We start from the raw sequence: 18,547 nt of genomic DNA, 5'->3' as shown, positions 1-18,547 counted from the left end.
TTGATTAGCATATAGCAATATTAGGCTCATCTGACAAGGAATGTTACAGAGAAGTCTAATGACAATTATCAATACCAGCCATTGTCATTCACTTTCATGTCAGTAACTAGTATAAAGGGTTCATCTCATCTGTGATTTATTGTATTTATTTTAATCATCATTATCTACCATCATATAACAAGATCACCAGATCCCTTATCACCCGTCAGCCACTTGAAACATCAGTTAAGTGTTCTTTTTAATCCAGACTGAATTTTGTTCCTAAATTTGTTTAATGAGTTAAGACATTATAAGGATTATATACGAAAAACACTCCTATAATCAAGATTCAAATCATAGCTTAACCAACAAACTTTTGCCTGATGTTGAGATTTTTCTGCTTGTAAAATAAAACATTTTATGAGGGCCAGTTCCAGTGAAACCTCTACTGAACACCATGACTGCAAAATAAATTGCCTATATCCATGGTTCCATACCAGTCTATTACTTTATAAAGCAAATTATTATTCTAATTTAGGAGACATGGGTTGGAAAGATGCTTTACTGGAATGGCCCTCACAAATTCAATAACCGATTTTCTGCTTTTATGTTACTGATGAATTTATTTGGTTCTGAAATCAGTAGCTACATTTACAGAAGATATCAAAATCTCACTGTATAATACACTCAGAATTTATAATTGTCATAAACATGAATTTAATGCACTACTAGCTACTATTTCCATATTTCACCAGATCAAAGGAAAAGAAAAACAAGTTTATGTTTATATAAACTTTATTCTAATGTACACCTCATCAAATAGTTACAACAACCAATAAAACTTCAATATGTTATCGAAATTCATGATGATAAAAAAAAATTCACCTCTAGTAGAAGCTTTCTTGAATGCATGTAAAATTGTAGGAATAATGAGACTTCTAATGTCACTCTGCCATTAATGTTTCAGGACATGATCTGATAATGAAGATATGTAATAATTAAAAAAAAAAAAAAATTCTCGATGAAAAATGAACGACAGCAGAAATCTGAGTTGCTGCAGTTCTCATTCCGATGTGCTTGAACCTGACCGTGCTGGCGATCTGGATGCTGACCGATCACTGTTGTATTCTCCATTAACTGGTGCTGGACTTGCACTGCGTGACCGACTCCTAGATTTAGAAGCAACTGATTTGCTCTTACTCTTTGACCGACTACGTGATTTGGACTTGGACCTGCTCCGAGAGTGACTCCTGCGTCTGCTGCTCCTTTTTCTGTTGTCACTGTTTGACCTTGACCTCCTTCTACGGTCTCTGCTTCGGCTCCTACTCCTTGAGCGTGACCTGGATCGCCTCCTCTTCCTCCTGTCTCGATCTCTGGAGTCACTCCTAGACCTGGACCTATAACATTTATTTAATCATTTAGAATTTTTGAGGTTTATATATATACAAACTTATTGATCAATAGATTTACAAGAACAGAAAACTGATGTTCACATTGCTAATATGCTGTTTGGATTTGAGATGACATCGGAGTCTGAATACCAGAAATACAAACATTGATCACTCTAGAACATAATATTTATCACAAACTTTGTATATCAAATATAGTTTCAATAACAAATCAGCTTTACAAAAGCCAGTGCTTCAGATAAGCTGCAAATTAAAACAGTTTATCACTCTGTAGCTTTTTTTGTGGCAAATGTTCTAAGAGAATGACAAAGAACTTCAGCTTTTAGAAGCAATTAATATAACTAACACAAATTTAATGTTACAGACACATATATATATCAACATCACTAACGATATGAATAAATTCTGAGGCAAAATATCAGCTGACACAATGTACACAGAAGAGTGCAACCAAACCATTGCTCATTTTTGACTATTCTTAAAGAAAGAAGTCAGTTTGGCATATCAGAAACTTCTGGGTTTTGATATCAAAAAACATTTCAACTGTTGATGTTACATTCTAATTATTATCACATTTTCTTCTGATACGAGATATTAAGCAATTTTTCTCTTAAAGAACTCCTTTAACTGAAATGCTATTGCTACACTTACCTCCTTCTCCTCCTGGGTGATGGCGATCTGTATCGTCCACTTGACTGCCCTGGACGTCTGAAGCCGTAGTTACGGTCATCAGGACAATCCCTGGCCCAATGACCTGAACGATGACATCTGTAACAGTCATCAAAGCCCTGGAAGGAAAACAAAAATTTTTTAAATCTTTTTTAACTGGAACAATCAAAACACTTTTAAGAGTTTAACTACATAATGTGTACAATAAAATGATCTTATTGATAAATCAGAATAATGTTCCAAGGTATTCCCTGTTGTCTCTTTGATTCAGCCCTCTCAATGATACCATACTTATCTTTATTTGCCTTGAAGCCAAGTCGTATCTCCTGTGTTAACATTTTGAAAGGACCTTCCATTTTCTACCATTTTATGTCTTATAGATTCTAAAACAATTTATTTATCCTGGCAGTCATTGTTAAAGGTAAGCAGTAAAGCAATCTTTAAATCTAGGAAAGCATTCAATTTAGTATTGATAAATATACATCTAGCTCCTTATTCATCAGCAGGCTAGATACTTACTCTACTGACGACTGGACCACCGCCACCTCTACGGTTACCTTTGGCCCACTCCACTACAATACCAGATCCTGCAATTTCACGACCATTTTCATACTTAATAGCATCCTGCAATTAAAATAACAAATAAATCACAATTAAGCTGCAACATATACAACATCTAAGAGATAAGAAAGATATTTTGAACAGAAAATTTGTAAAGTGTATAAAAACAATGTGAATTTTTCAAGCATATATATTTAAGTATCAAGACTGTTGCAATTTGTCAAGTATATACTAGACATATAATAGACAATCAAAAACACCAGTAATACATTGAGTAACGATTAAGACAATACATGTACAGTGTAACCTGTCATAACTCTGCATAGCCTATGTATTAAAGTCTGGAAGACTTTCATACTGGCCCTATTGCTGGAGTTCTTTAAAGAAAGTTAACATGATAACCAAAAACAACTATTTTTACAGACAATTGTGAATTTAATTCAGACAGGTTTCACTGTATACTGTATTGAAACTACAATGTACTAAATGACCTACTGTTGATATACCATGGAATGGATCAGACTGATGGAGTCTGTCTTAGGAGTCTTGGTGGGACGGACATTTGACCGGTCAGACATGGATGGACACGAGAATTAACTTGGCACACTGAACTGGTCATTTGGTGAACAGAGGATTTGTGACTGAACTGACTGACCCACCGGCTCCGGCAGGCGGAGGTACTGGTATGGTACATGGTATTTGATTGGCTAATGCTGTGACCAATGGCTAGGGTTCAATGGTCTGTCTGCCTATGGGTGTTGGCAGGCAATGGGACTTTGGCACAATCTGTACTGGCATTGGCAGGCATTGGCAAGTCATGGCAAGGCAGGGGCTCGCTCACTGCTAAGGTTTGCCACAAATGATTCATTAATTTCAGAATAAAAATGAAAATTCAAAATTTCACCATTTATCACCTCCAAGTTATTTTCTCTTCATAATATGCTTCTCCAAATAAAGATGCAACTTTCTGTGCTTGAAAAACATCAATGAATGTCACACTGGCACTAGTATCTCCCTTTCTTTGTACAAAAAATTTACTTCTGAATCACTTATTTCAATCAACTTTTTTTTATTTTCCTTCTCTTAAAAAATGGCATCATAGAAAGTTTAACATTTAGAAAAAAAGTCTCTTCCATATCGTTCACCAATTAATTTTTATTAAGGTTATTTACACTGAATCAAAAAAAAAAACTTAGCAAATGTTAAATGAAGTTTAGAAAAACAGAATCATCATAAAATTTGATAACTTTACTTTTGTATAGTACAGTACCAAGTAAACCTATGCCAACACAAGCAGTTTTCCTTTATGACTTAAAAATGGTTTAAGAGCAATTATTATCATAGGTGTGATGATTGTCAAATTTTGTTAAACATATTTTTCATTTGAGGTTAAATTGTCAAAAATTTTCCTTTAAACTGTTCACCTTAAGCCAAACTGCCTTTTAGCAGAAATATTTATAAAAAAATTTAAAGTGTTTCCTAAAATTGAAAGAATTTTTCCAAACTGAGTCATAAGTCCATATTCTTCAAATGATCTATATCTAAATATTATCACTTCTACGAATGTATTTCGTACATGTTACTTCTGAAAAAGAATTTAGAATATTATTAGTAATTGTTATTTTTTTTACCTCTGCATCCCTGCGGTCTTCAAAGTCAACAAAGGCATAAGCTGAAAGCAAAGGAAAATAAATGTAACCAAAAGTAATAGCAGGTATTTACCGGACACAAAATCCTGTGTATATTACTCCCAAAACTAATGTCTGGACTCTCAAATAAATTACCCATGGGTCCCGTGGAATGCACGTTTATACTGCCTATTATAAATTGTCTTAATTACTGCACAGATACATTGTGGTTGGTGGGTTTGTTTGTGTTCATCACTGATCGTTAGAAACCATTTGAGCTATTGTCGCTAGAAAATCACCTGTTTGGAAATGCCCTTTTCTATTTTTAGAGCAGCACATGCGTATTTCGCAACTCTGCGTATGCCAATCTCAATTTGAGTCTAAAGGGCATACTAATATTAACTGAGTATCATTCGACAAAAAAATGGATTTAAGAAACTTCTTCGTACGAAAAAAGAATGATAATGAGAATGAGCAAGGAAGTGAAGCTACATGTAGTCAGGGTGAAGTGTCAGCTTCCGCCGACAAGGAAAGTGAGAATGAAAACTTACTGCCTATAGCTATAGGCATATTGATAGGCCTAGTGAGACAACTTCGCCAATAAAGAAAAAGGCTAAAGTTAGGACATTTCCGGACAATTGGTTGTCAATATATCCATGGTTGGAACGTGCGTCCGGTGGAGGTATACAGTGCAACATTTGTTTCCAAATAAAAGACCTAGAAAACCCATTCACAGGAACTGAAGGCTGTACTAATTACCTAAACTCTACACTCCTACGTCACGTTTCGAAAATGTATACCGATAGTGTGCTAAAATTACAGATGAAAAAGAACTTAGAAAAAAAGAGATTGAATGTTGAATAACAAAACATACAACTCCAAAGTGAAGCAATACATCCACACATTGTACAACTACGCACTGTTTATTTGATGTGTAAAAGGGACATTGCAGCAGATGTGTTTTCTGATTTAATGGAACTTCAGGTGTTAAATGGAGTGAAATGTCCATGTTTACAGTAGACCGTAGGTGATAACAGAAATCATATTTCAGTGTTAATGATCTTTTATGGATATACTATTGCCATAAAATAGTATGAATGAGTAAATTATGTGGACTCTCAATAAATATCGCGGTAGAATTGCATAACATCACTTGTCTGATTATTTAATTAAAATTCATTACTTTAAGAACTAAGCATTATCATATTTCAAATAAGACGAATGGTTCCACTTTCATAATTATCTTTGAACTCAAGTGATGAAAATATATAATTTTGAACCACTTAGTCTGCTATCGTCATGATGCCTCGATTGTGGAATTCTTCGATATTCACTCACCCATTTCAGCGCCTAAAAGAGAAAAGAAATCAATATTGACATTAATGAAACAATAAAACTTGGTCATTACTAGATATAGTTACCTCCCTTTATAAGCATGTGTAGAATATCATTTGCGAGGAAGTAATTTAGGTAGTAGTTTCCATGAAAGTAAGATGATTATAAAGGATCATGATCGTTAGTTACTTAATATATCAACAACGGGAGTTATTATCGCAGAACAACCTCTACATGCCAATCACATTGTTGTAGTGTAAAAATTGGAAACATGTCACGCCACGAAAACACATTCAACAAACTTCGTCAAAAAATAAGTGATCAATTGACTTCAACGATAGAGTTACTTACCATATTTAACTTCGCATCTTAGCAGCCGACCGTAAGCTTCAAAAACATCTTCTAAGTCACGCACCCTCGTACTTTTACTGAGTCTTCCAACAAAAAGCTGCCCTTCTCTTCGCGACATTTTGGTTTTCACACCAATAGCACTCTGGGAGGAACGGGGGAAATGACGAAACGAAGCAAAGTAAATTTAATAATTATTATTATAATTTTGTTGTTGTCATCGTCTCCAATTTCTACCTTGTCGATGACCTGTTGAATACTGGCGAATGGATTAATTATATCTACTATTCAATTATTATTTTTGTTTTATACATCGCGGACTTATATTGCTTGAGCATGTAGTACATATTTCGTTTCATTTGAAAATCATTTTAAAGGAATTCGGCGCATTCGATATCACGGACACCACGGTTGCGTTGCGGATGTTGATATATTTTATTTTATTTAAAATCAATAGATATATCTGTTGTCGATGTAAGAGATGCTATAATTCAACTTGATTGTTCTAAAGCTGTTGGCCCAGATCTAGTGAATCCACGTTTCGTTAAAGAAGCTGTAGATATCTGAATATAACCTCTTAGTATCCTTTTTAATAGATCTCTAAACTCTGGTGTAGGTCCATTAGAAGGGAAAATGGAATTTCATTCATGTATATAAAAAAGATAACAAGTCCATTTTAACTAATTATAAGCCTATATCCCCCAACCCCCGTAATCATGAATAATACGATCATTGCTGAAGTTGCTTCACATAAACATCTTGGCCTGCTATGGTTGTTGGAACATGTTAACTATATGAAATTTAAGATCTCATCCAAAATTAACATTGTGAGGAACTAAAGATTTACATTAGATCGTAGACGTCTTCAAACTATGTATTCCTTACTCATTCGGACTATATTAGAGTGAGGTGATATTGTTTGGGATAAACTAAATCCCAATCAGACTTATTGGAAGATCGCCCATTAGAAGCAGCGTGGATAGTTACTGGTGACACAAGGCCTTGGTCTCGCCCCACTATATCTACAAGATATTCTTCCTCAACGTAACAACCATATCCACGATCACTACGCCCGTGTGTCGGCAACAATTTTCGTCCCATTCCCTGCCGTACGACTTTATATAGTAAATCTTTTCTGCCTTCTGTAACTGAACTTTGGAATTCCTTGCCAGACTTAATTAAAAATGACCCATCGATTCTTGGACTGAAAAATCACCTCTTTGGTCATTCCCACAAAGTACCACTTTTATATGATATCGGTAGCAGGATGGACCAGATCAGCCACTCTAGATTGAGAATGGCCCGTAGCTCTTTCAGATTATACTTATACTGTTGAAATCTCGTTGATAGCCATTTATGTTCGTGTACGGAAAACGAAGAGACGAATGAACACTATTTGTTACATTGTGTCTTTCCCGCCAACTCCGTATACATGCCTTTGCGGCGATAAATCACGAAATCTCAAGTAAATTGCTCTTATTTGGTGTTGAAGAGTTATCAAACGATGAAAATGCATTAATATTTTGATGTACGCAAAATTTCATCCCCAGATTGAAAACTTTTTAATGAGTTTTCGTTATCTCTCTCAATACACGCATGTCCAGATCTTTTATTTACCATGAACTTTATATATATGCAGTTACTATACAATTTAAGATTGTTTTACAGTATATCTGAGCGACCCAGTCCCCGTTTCTCCCTCTTCTACTCCTATAGACAGTATACTTCGAGTATTACTGGGTTTTTCCCTGCTCACTTATTATGGTAATTTATGTCCGTAACATTGACTGCGTTTTCTCTAACTGGATATGGATTCATATATGTTGTAAAACTTGTTTCCATATCCAATTTCAATCACGTGTTTGATGTTACTACTTATGCTTTGTAAAGAGAAATGAAATAAAAGTTTATAAACTTTGGGTTACTGGTATCAAGTTTGTCAATAACGCCAATCAACCATTCACTAACGTTATCATAAAATAATTCCCATGTAAGCTTTTTCATGTTTTTAACCTGGTTTCTTTGGGTTTTTACATTAGTTTAGAACTGGACTTTACACATTTAAAGTTTTTGTCTAGTCGATTTCGTAGCCGCACAAGTTTCCCAGAGTTCATCTAAAGTTCGATACCATCATATTATTTTGATTTATTCTTAAAAAGGGGGTAGGGGAGTGGAGACTGTTCGATAAATTGAATACTGGCAGAATAAAAATTTTGAAAACATGCAATCCAATTAAGATTATCAATGGGAAAAAAACTTGTTAAAATCAACATATTTATATGATCAAACTTCATGTGTATAGGTACGAGACAGACTTACTTGTACAGAGAAAAATACTGTACACGCGTCGTAATCAGTGATATTATGGTAAAAAAAGTGAATCGGTACATTTCAGAGAAATATCACTTACTAGAAACCGGATCTTGTAAAATATGTCTCGTCATTCCATATCTTAATTAACGTTTCGATTGTGTGCTCGGTATCCAACACTAAGATATCCTTTCTCAAGGTTCCGTTCTAGTGCAGGCGGTCTTCGCGGCTTCGCAGTGCTCCAGAGGTGTTTTCAGTTGTTTGTTTAATTTAAATCCAGTATTTCTTAAACTGTTATTATTTTTAATGATAAATACAGATACCTCTTTACGTGTAGGTCTCGGACAAATGTCAGCTGGTTTTTGTGGTAAAAACGCAGCTTGATAACGCATTGTTGATTATCTTCTATACTGACTAATTCCAGAAACGCTAAGTGTGATGTGATTAATGCCCGTGAATATGAACGACTCCTAAATAATTCAATTACATTTCTTTATTTACGAAGTCTGGCAACATGGGGCAACGAAAGATATATCATAGACAGTAGAATCACCAATAAGACAAATGATAGACATAATATTTCAAGTTGGCCTGATAGGTCAGTGTTATAATGGCACATTATATAAACATTCATTATGCTATAATTGACAACAGAAGTTCTACTAGCAATTTTTCTAACGACTTAAGATTGTTTAGAAAAAGTATGTAGTATCTGAATTACGTCACAGGTTTGGCTAACAAATTTAGACGACGAAATTGAAAAATCGTTGTTCTAGTTATTCATTAGCCACAAAGGGATGAGAAGTAGGGACACTTATAACGTATAAAATAAGTCATTTCTGAATATCTGGTTATCGTTTTGCATTACAAGATGCAACAACTTTATTTTCTCCATGCACTGCTTCTGGTTTTGACTGTCTGTATAATTTACATGTACTATATTTCTAGAGAAAGGAATGCGCCAGCCATGTTTCATTTCTTACGATGTAAAATGACCTCTGACTGAGCGAAATAGCTTGATGAATCTGAATATGAGAACGTGACATAACCTGTATTTTACACTGCTATCACACCGAAGTATACTGCTGCCGGCTAACCAGCAGGCCATCCTACCCAGTCACAATGACAACGAGCAAACTAGTAGTTACACTGCTTTGACCACAATCTTGAGCGTTAGGCAGGGATTATTACTACAGCTGATATGTCCTGGCTATGTGGAATAAAGAATCCAGCCAAGTTACATGGACGTACATTTAATTAAGACCAAAAGCGAGGCGTTATACACTTTATGAAACAAATAGTCGTCTAGGAAGAAGAGAAAAGATACCAAATTCAACCGCCTCATGCGATCAAGCAATGGGGGTAACAGGGCTGGTTCGGAAAGGTCCCAAAGTTTGTAAACGTAATGAAGACGCTCAGCATGGACTTTGAAATCATTTCTATATAGTCAAATGTCTTACATTTTATTTACCATAAATCATCTCTTAACAGTTTTTTCTGTCATATTTTTTGTAAATATGACAATATCAAAATTCTGTAGTAGGAATTAAACAGATAATGATAAATACAGACCAAACAAAACCAAAACGTCATTGGGACTTCTCGACTTCATTTGTGATTTTATATAAAACACACACAGGTACTGAGTTCTGAACATCATTGTTATAAGTAGGCAAAATTGAGATGAAAAGGGTTGTACACGCGTGCGAACATATCGACGAAATCGGAAAAGTAGAATAGACAGAGTCCATTTTATAAAAAACAATTATCCGTCTGGAAGTAAGAGTAAAAGATTCCAAACTCAGACGCCCTGCGTCAACTAGGCTGTTTGATACTGATGCCAGCAGGGGCAGGTTCGGAACGGTCCAGAACTTTGTAAACATTATCAAGACGCTTAGCAAGGATCATTGAAATCGTTTTTATATATACAGTTAAATACATTGCATTCTATATACCATAAATCATCTAACGGGTTTTCCCGTTACCTTCTGTGATCAATCAATAAGTTAAGATAAACAAATAATAACAAAACTGTATTGTTATCACCTAGAGGAAATTAGATTTAAAAAAAAACGTGGTACAGACGAACGATAGAATAGTTTAAACTAAAAGACTCATATTAGACTCAAAATGAAAATTCATTTAAGATCCGACATGCAGACAATTTAACGAACTAGCAGGGAAATAACTTAATTTTTACCTTACTGGGTTTTTAAAGGCGTAAAAAGTCAAAACTGTACATCCCACAAGGCAACAATCACTTCCTTTAAACATCGTCTACCGATTTTGTACGAAAAGGTTTCTTTTAATTTCCAATACCAGTTGTCTTTAATAATTTTGCTGTCCGAATGCACCGGATGTTGAATCATTGTATCGCGCATGCTCATTAGGGCTGTACACGTTTGCCAATCACTGACAGCAAGCACCGGCGTGAAGAAAATAAACACAGCCATGGGTAACTATTTATTGTGTTATTTATGAAAACATCATATAGCACTTGCATTAATATCATATCTACATATGCTTTGCAACACCAAATTTGTCATCACCTGTAGAGCTGCTTTCATCCTCGCCCGTATGTATTTCGTCGACGTTGTTATAGACCCCCTCCATCCACATCAATGTTCAGGACCACGTATATGTTCATTCGTGTATGCATAAATTGCACTATTAGAATCTGTTGTTTAGTATATATATATGTATATATATATCTATATATTGCTCTAATGTATCTTATATAAAATTCCTCTAAACGTGTAAGACAGGTAAGTCTTAAAGCGGTTGTTAAAAAAACAAATTTGCTAGATCCACATTCACTGACAATCATACTTATGTTATGATAAGCAATTTTTGTTGGACACTTTCAAGTGCGTCCAGAATACTACTTCCAAAATATTGATGGGTCCCACTTCTTATATATATAAAACATATAGTAGATTCCCAAAATTTTGGCCAGTCTCACAGGGAAAACATGAGTCCAAGACGCAAATATATATCAGAAATGATGTGTATATTTTTTTGTAATTAATCCAAATTGCTAACCATCTAACAATTTACTAGTTCACCTTTAGTTTTTTTATTAATTGCAATGCGATATAGGGTCAGAAAAATACAAAATTGTCCCATAAACTAGATGGAAACAGCAACTTCCTCAAAAAGTTTAAGCAGCTGCATTTATATTCTAGACTTTGTACTGTTGTAAATCGACAAATTTGTGGAACTCATTGTATATCTGTATTTTCAATTTTCAATGTGATATATTCTAATTTTTATTGGTTATGATAAATAATAACCACAACATAGTAAGTTCAATTCTAATAAGGCTGCTGATTCTTATACAGTTACATAAATTTTGTTTTAATTATAGGACACAAAATCCTTTGCTGTCACCTAAAAATGGTTAATAGCAATATTTGCATAAAATCATTCAAATGAAATCATCACGAACATACAAACATTTTACAGAGGGAGTGGCTTTTTAATAACAAACTGAATATGTTAGATCTTAGATCTAGGTATAATGGTCATGTACTTCCAGTTTACGAAGGTCGTTCCTGTAGTAGTTAAACAACAATCACAAATCTTCAGAATTTGAAATAAAAATGGCATCTGGTGGCTGCCTTGAATATTGGACTCTTCTGTAAGTTTGCTATGGACATATAGGATACAGTAATACATACTGATGATGATATTCTTCATTTAATTAAGATCCTGCACTTTTGGCTGTGTATATCCTTGGAAATAGTGATCCAACCACTGGTATCACGTAAATCAAAGTGTTTACTGACTGGTTGACAGACCACCGACAAAATATGACAATAATTGACCCAACATTTCATATTTACTCTCACCGAATGCAAAAATGTCATTTTGAATATATATTGCAAAGTCTTTAAGAATTTTTGTACAGTTCTTGTTTCTGAAAATTTTCATAATCGGTTATCAGTACCTTAATGTTGCCTTATATCAAATTCATATTATGCATTATAAAGATGCCAATTCAATTCTTACGGAAATTGTATTTAAGTAAGGTATTTTAGGTTAAAGTTACAAAAAAGAAAAAAAGAACAAGATATTACTTAAACAGAGAATATATTCACTTTCTATAAATATTGACCACGCAGTTGGTCAATTAGGGAATGTATTAGCAACATAAAACAGTAAAAAGCTTATTTGGATTTAACCAATAATCAGTTTGGATTTTAATTGATTTCCCATCATATCCAATAAAGATTTATATGTGTGGATGGTTATTGAGTCTCAAGCGTACCTTTGGGGGTCAAAGATTTAAGGAAAGGAGAGGAGATCGATAATTGTTATAGCTGTGTTAGACCTATGATAGCGTGACTTCTCTTATTAGTGGATACCCATTTTATATTGAAGATTTGTTAATGTTTATTCCGTTTATACAAATTTTTGGGTAAGAGAACACAAAATTTGTCTTTAAAATATTCTGAACAATGTCATTATTTACAAAAATAACCATGTGTTATGCTCTAGATAATGCTGTACTGAAGACCTTTGTGATCCAGTAACAGGAGTAACCTTTGACTGTTTTTTTTTCAGGAGGCCTGATTAGCATGTTTTCTGGGTTGTTTGGATCAAGGGAAAGAAGAATATTGATCCTCGGATTAGATGGAGCTGGAAAGACTACAATTTTATATAAACTTCAAGTAGGAGAAGTAGTAACAACTATTCCCAGTAAGTGTATATGAATGCAAATGAATTGGCAAATGGCAAAATTCAAGTACATATTTGATAATCATTATGGTACTTTCATCTCCTTTGATGAAAAGTTTGATTAATGTTGCCAGGGAAACAGAACCATGTGATGATTAGGAAAGTAATACAACAGTAGTTGTCTTAACGTGTGTACATATACATTTATGATGCAAATATTATTTTGATTTTTTGCAGCAATTGGATTTAATGTGGAAACAGTGAATTACAAGAACCTGAAGTTTCAAGTGTGGGATTTAGGAGGTCAAACAAGTATAAGGTAGGATTAATATCCTCATCTTCATAGTCTGAATCTGTCACCTATAAACGCAAAATATACATGAAGGTGTAGCAACTCATGAAACAAAATATAAGAGTGAATTGTGACAAAATCTTTTACCAGATAGAGCATATTCAATTAGATAGCATGTTTGAGTATCCTGTACTTAGAATTCCAGTTTTGGCTTCATGAATCATCATAAAATATTTTGTGTAGACGAAGTTGATAAGTATTAATGTGTTGTACTTGCAGGCCCTATTGGCGTTGTTACTACTCAAACACAGATGCCATTATCTATGTAGTAGACAGTGTGGACAAAGACAGAATTGGCATCTCAAAACAGGAACTGGCCTCCATGCTCGGGGTAACATATATTCTTAAAGCACAACTGATATCACAGAAAGCTAACTCTAAATATACATTTAAGTGACATGCTGCTGATAAATGTTTGAGTTGTTTTTATCTCAATATGATAAATGTAGCAAACAATTTATTTTCCTCATCTTGGGTCAGTTGATTTTGTTTAAGCTTAAAAATTCTTTTAAAAAAAATCTAAAAAAAATAAAAATCCTAATAAATGTATCTTTAACAAATATGTGTTTGCAGTTAAGTTTTTTTCAAGGTCTGTGTGACCTTTCATCAAATCTTTTCTCAAAATAATGTACTCTTTTTCAGTTACCAGTTGTCAATATTGAAATTCAATCTTGATTTTACTTGTGTCACTTTGTAGGAAGAAGAATTAAAAAATGTGGTTATTGTGATATTTGCAAACAAGCAAGACATAGAGGGTGCCATGACCCCATCAGAAGTTTCTAATGCTCTTGGACTATCAACTCTCAAACATAAATATCAAATATTCAAAACATCTGCAATTAAGGGCACAGGATTAGATGAAGCTATGGAATGGTAAGTTGATTTGTAAATTGTTCTTTAGTAATTAACATCGCAATTTGTATCATATTCCTTCACTTTTTCTGGTTGTCAAAGTCCTTGATTCTACAAAACAGAGTGGCCAATTTCATTTTAAAAGTTTTACATTGAGATCTTTTGCTCCAAAGGTTAAATAGCTTAAACATAACTCTAATAGTGTGTCAGATTGGACATACATATGCATAATTCTTGTGTGTTTATTTTAATAGTTGATAATATTAAAACTGTTCTGATTTTTTCCAGGCTTTCAAATCAATTGACGCAGCAGAAATAAACTACAATTCAGTCTTATGATTTAACAAGAATTCCAGGCAAAAGCCGTTACAGTGCAGCAGCGCCTTGCTAAGGAGATTTGACCGGAACAAAAGACATGCTGATAAAATACAGAGAGTTGTGATGATGTGTATTTATACTGTATATACCTGGGGTGAACTAGAAACATTAATGTGCAGTGTCGTGTCAAACATACTCACTCTATCTTTTCAGATTAAGTAAGAATTTCTAGCAACACTTGAAAGACTGCATGTAGTTAAAATTATATCAGAGGTTTTATCATTCACTAATCCCTCACAGACAAAATAGTTGCATCATGTTTATTTGTCCATCAGTTTATCGATGGCATATTTTGTGTGCTCTAACCAACCTACTAATGTCAAATTTTGTCCGATATTCATCACATCCTGAAGTAAATTCTGTGTCCCAGTATGTAGAGACCTGTACCTTTGCTTATTTTAAACATAGAAGTTTACCCAGGACATACTGCTGGATCACTCCCCAAACTTGCTAAAAGTATTTAATCTTATAATATTATTTCTTCGTTGATAAGTGTGGAAAGCAATGCCACTAGTCTTTGATGGGATATTATGACGGCTTGCTTTGTTTTATTAAGAAAATAGGTGGTATATTTAAATGCTGCTTCAGTTTGAAATTTATACAAGTGCTTTTCTATATTGTTTAGAAACACTTTGTACTGTCCATCATAATGTAGTGACAAGTCTTGCTGTATGTCATTCCATCTTGCCCAATATCTATACAGACTAGAAATTCTTACTTAATGAGATAGGGTTTCTATTGAGTATTGACTATGTGAAATGGAGGGTCTAGTGAGATGAGGATACAGTAGTGCTTGGATGCTGTGTGATGTAAGTGGTTAAAAGATGGATATAAAATGTGTCTGAGATTGTTGTTGTGAATGAAATTGTGTGAAAGAAACTTGGATATTGTTGATTTGTATACTTTAAGATTGGTAATATATTTGTGGGAATTTCATTTTGTTATGATTGTGGTTTTGGAAGAAAGAATTTGTATGCATTTCAAATGTTCAAACATTAGATCGTAGTCTCTATGAAGAAATGTAGGCACCAATGTGTCGAAGCCTGCTCAGTAATGAAGATAGAACACTAAATTCCATGATTTGCTAGATTTTTTGGTGTTATGTAGTGATAGTGAAGACAGCAAATTGGTGGTTAATCAGATATCTGGTCTTTGGCTGTCAGTATTGAATTTAATTTCAAACCATTTGCTGCCAGGGTTTTGTTTTAATGTAACCATTTAAAACAACTCAATGTTATTTAATGGTAACTAAAACCACAGGTGAACTGGGCACATCTGATGACTGACCTTACCTGTATACTAATTGGTTCACTGACGTATGCGGAAGTAAACAGAAACAATCTTGTATACATTTATGTTAGCAGCTTTTGTTTTCTTATGTTTGTTTTGAAGTGCAATTGTTTGTTGTAGGTTTAAAGATAATCTCATATCTCAGTTTTTCAAAGTTCATTATATCTGTTGAACCAAGGTGGGCATGGTATCAGGTGACAGTAGTTCATTGTTTTTGAGTTGTGATAATATCATAAAAGAATCATACTCGTGTATAATTTTGGCTGACCCATTACACATTAAGCCATTTCCTCTTTTTTCTTTTTGTCAGCTGATCTTCATATAAAAGAAGTGAAAAAAATCATACACAGATATTACCAATAAAGTTGACCATAAATATTTGAGACTAAGTGTATTCTGACATCTTCATTAGAAACGTAGACTTGTCACATATAATGTAAAAAATACAAAGTGGAATTTTGCTGCAGTTCTTCAAGATAAGAAAGGAATATTTATCACACTGCATTCTGATTATTTGATAATATGGTAAAACAGATATCAGCGTGGACATATCTTATACAAAGCTAGCTTTCACTCGTTTCTCATTTGAAAATACATAACATATTTAAGTGGATTATGAGGTATGGATGTTTGTGTTTTTACCAGGTGTAGCAGATGGCTAACATAGATAATATGTAATGGTATGTGTGATTAGCAGGCCCCATAATCATGAAACAATCCTTTTAGCTTTGACCTAGCCAATCACGGTTAATGTGAAAAGATTTGTTATATGTGGTTGGTTAAGCAAAAACTACAGTATGAGATTGTTTCATAATCCCTAGGCCTGGTCTGAGGAGCTTAAGAACTGTTTTTAAAGTTTTCATTGTGAAGCTTACTAATCATTTCCTGAAGTTCTTCTTTGTTACTTACCTTCATTTAGAGCACTGTTTTCTTTTTTGTTTCTTTCAAATAGCTTTAGTAATATTTCAATATCTTGTCTTTAAATAGTACAAAGTTGAGGATTGGTTTTGTAAGTATCAAACCTGATACATACTTTTAAGCTTATAAAGTGTCTGTGTTAGTATGGAGCTGTATCTCCATTTTTGGCATGTTCTTAATTTGAAATATAAATTAGTAGTTATCAGAATTCTATTATTATTCCTTTATTGTTGTTGTATATGTCAAAGCTGCTTCAGTCCATTTTATATTGCCAAATTCAAACAAGATATATTTTATACAAAATGTAATCCAAGATGTATGATAAACACATCAGGAGATATAGAGACAGGTACGTACATTTATGTCTGAATAGTGATAGCTGTTCTATGGATGCCTGGAAAGACAACTCCATATGGTTAGAGATTACAAAATATTTACACAGCTCTCCTGTCAGTATCCTGTATCGTGAATGCACTGGTATATAATACATTCTTTCTATACAAATGTACGTTCCTATCATCATTCTAAATATTTTCTAAATATTACATTTACATATAACATTTCACCTGGGGATTCTTTTTATTTTTTTTTTAAATTTTAGGATGTATATAATATTCAATGGTAAAAAGACAGACTTTTAACATTCATAGGAATTTATTTCATAAAGTATTCATTCATTCTCATTCACTTTTTCAAGAAATCAATATCATTCTGTGAGTTTGACCAATATCTGTTTAATTTTATGTTACATAATACTGTTGAATTTGTCTTGTCAGTAATACACTGAAAGTGATATAGTTATGATATCTAGAAAGAACCCAACATCATTTTTCATTTCTATCTTATATCCAACAAGAACAAATATTGAAGTATTTTCACTTTTTAAAATGGACATAAATATGGAAGGATTATTTTTAAATATTTACTGGTTTAAACAATGATTTATCATATGCACTACTTAGTGTGTGTGTGTGTGAATATTCTGGTATCTAGAGGTTAAAATGTAAAAACTGGTATACCATATGTTGTCTTGTATAGTAGAGGCATATTTATTGAATAGGTATACCATGTATATATAGTTAAGTATACTCTAGATCTTTAAGATTGTCCAAATAGTTTTATAGCTTCTTTTCATTTAAATTATTCTGCATGATTTGCTCCAAATTAAAAATCTTTTTTCATTAGATAGATTGCCTGTAGATTCTTCTCAGAGTTTTGAATACTTTTTATCAAACCAGAATTTTTTATTTGTGTTTCTGTCTTTTCCAACACCAGGTTTTCATTTCTTGTAAATTCGTTTGTTACCTCATGGTGATCTGGTATCATAAATGGTGTCAATATTGAATTAGTGGTGAAATGAAGTATGTGTGACATATTTATCAGAGATTCAGTCAAACAGAAGAGTAATTTTGATGCTATGATAATGGTAACAATACATTATGATTTTTACCTTAGAGGCTTTAACCTAAAGAAGTCTCAGTTTGAATTACATTATTCTTTATACTAATAAACACAACAGAACTATTTGTCACTTTTGGTGGTCCATTACAATTGAAAGGAAGTCACTTGTGATCTCCAAGAATGACTAAGATGTAGCCATACTAGACTAAGAAGTAGTCACAAGCTGTGGTATCGTATTGCCTTAGTTTGATTATGTCACTGTCGTTTGATGTCAAAGTACTTGTATGTTTTATAGGAGGATTTGAATGGACAAACCAAGTGACCCTCAGTTTTTGTGACTTCAGGCTTGAATATATCTGTGTCCCTGATGTTACTTAGGATAGTGATCAATGTCCTAGTCAAAATGAAGTCATCACATCGTCTTAGTGACTATCAGT

At 33.5% G+C, this 18,547-nt stretch overlaps 2 protein-coding genes across 2 annotated transcripts; one reads left to right on the top strand and one right to left on the bottom strand.

Annotated features, from left to right (window-relative positions):
• Positions 1-756: 756 nt before the first annotated feature.
• LOC132563258 (serine/arginine-rich splicing factor 6-like) lies at positions 757-6,055 on the bottom strand. The gene is made up of 6 exons (XM_060228017.1): positions 5,933-6,055; positions 5,585-5,596; positions 4,250-4,290; positions 2,577-2,681; positions 2,040-2,176; positions 757-1,376 (listed from the first exon to the last, which is right to left on the bottom strand). The coding sequence occupies exons 1-6, from the start codon at positions 6,048-6,050 to the stop codon at positions 1,043-1,045; spliced, it is 747 nt and encodes a 248-aa protein (XP_060084000.1). The 5' UTR covers positions 6,051-6,055; the 3' UTR covers positions 757-1,042.
• Positions 6,056-10,641: 4,586 nt separating this feature from the next.
• On the top strand, positions 10,642-18,001 carry LOC132563260 (ADP-ribosylation factor-like protein 1). The gene is made up of 6 exons (XM_060228019.1): positions 10,642-10,694; positions 12,806-12,940; positions 13,157-13,238; positions 13,491-13,602; positions 13,969-14,144; positions 14,412-18,001. The coding sequence occupies exons 1-6, from the start codon at positions 10,691-10,693 to the stop codon at positions 14,440-14,442; spliced, it is 540 nt and encodes a 179-aa protein (XP_060084002.1). The 5' UTR covers positions 10,642-10,690; the 3' UTR covers positions 14,443-18,001.
• The last annotated feature ends 546 nt before the right edge of the window (positions 18,002-18,547 follow it).

Source organism: Ylistrum balloti, unplaced genomic scaffold, assembly GCF_031769215.1.
Source record: "Ylistrum balloti isolate Yb309-2 unplaced genomic scaffold, AGI_CSIRO_Ybal_v1 Utg371656, whole genome shotgun sequence".
In the NCBI taxonomy this organism is placed as follows: domain Eukaryota; kingdom Metazoa; phylum Mollusca; class Bivalvia; order Pectinida; family Pectinidae; genus Ylistrum; species Ylistrum balloti.
Note: the sequence above shows the minus strand (reverse complement) of the source record. Positions and strands in the feature narration are given on the sequence as shown.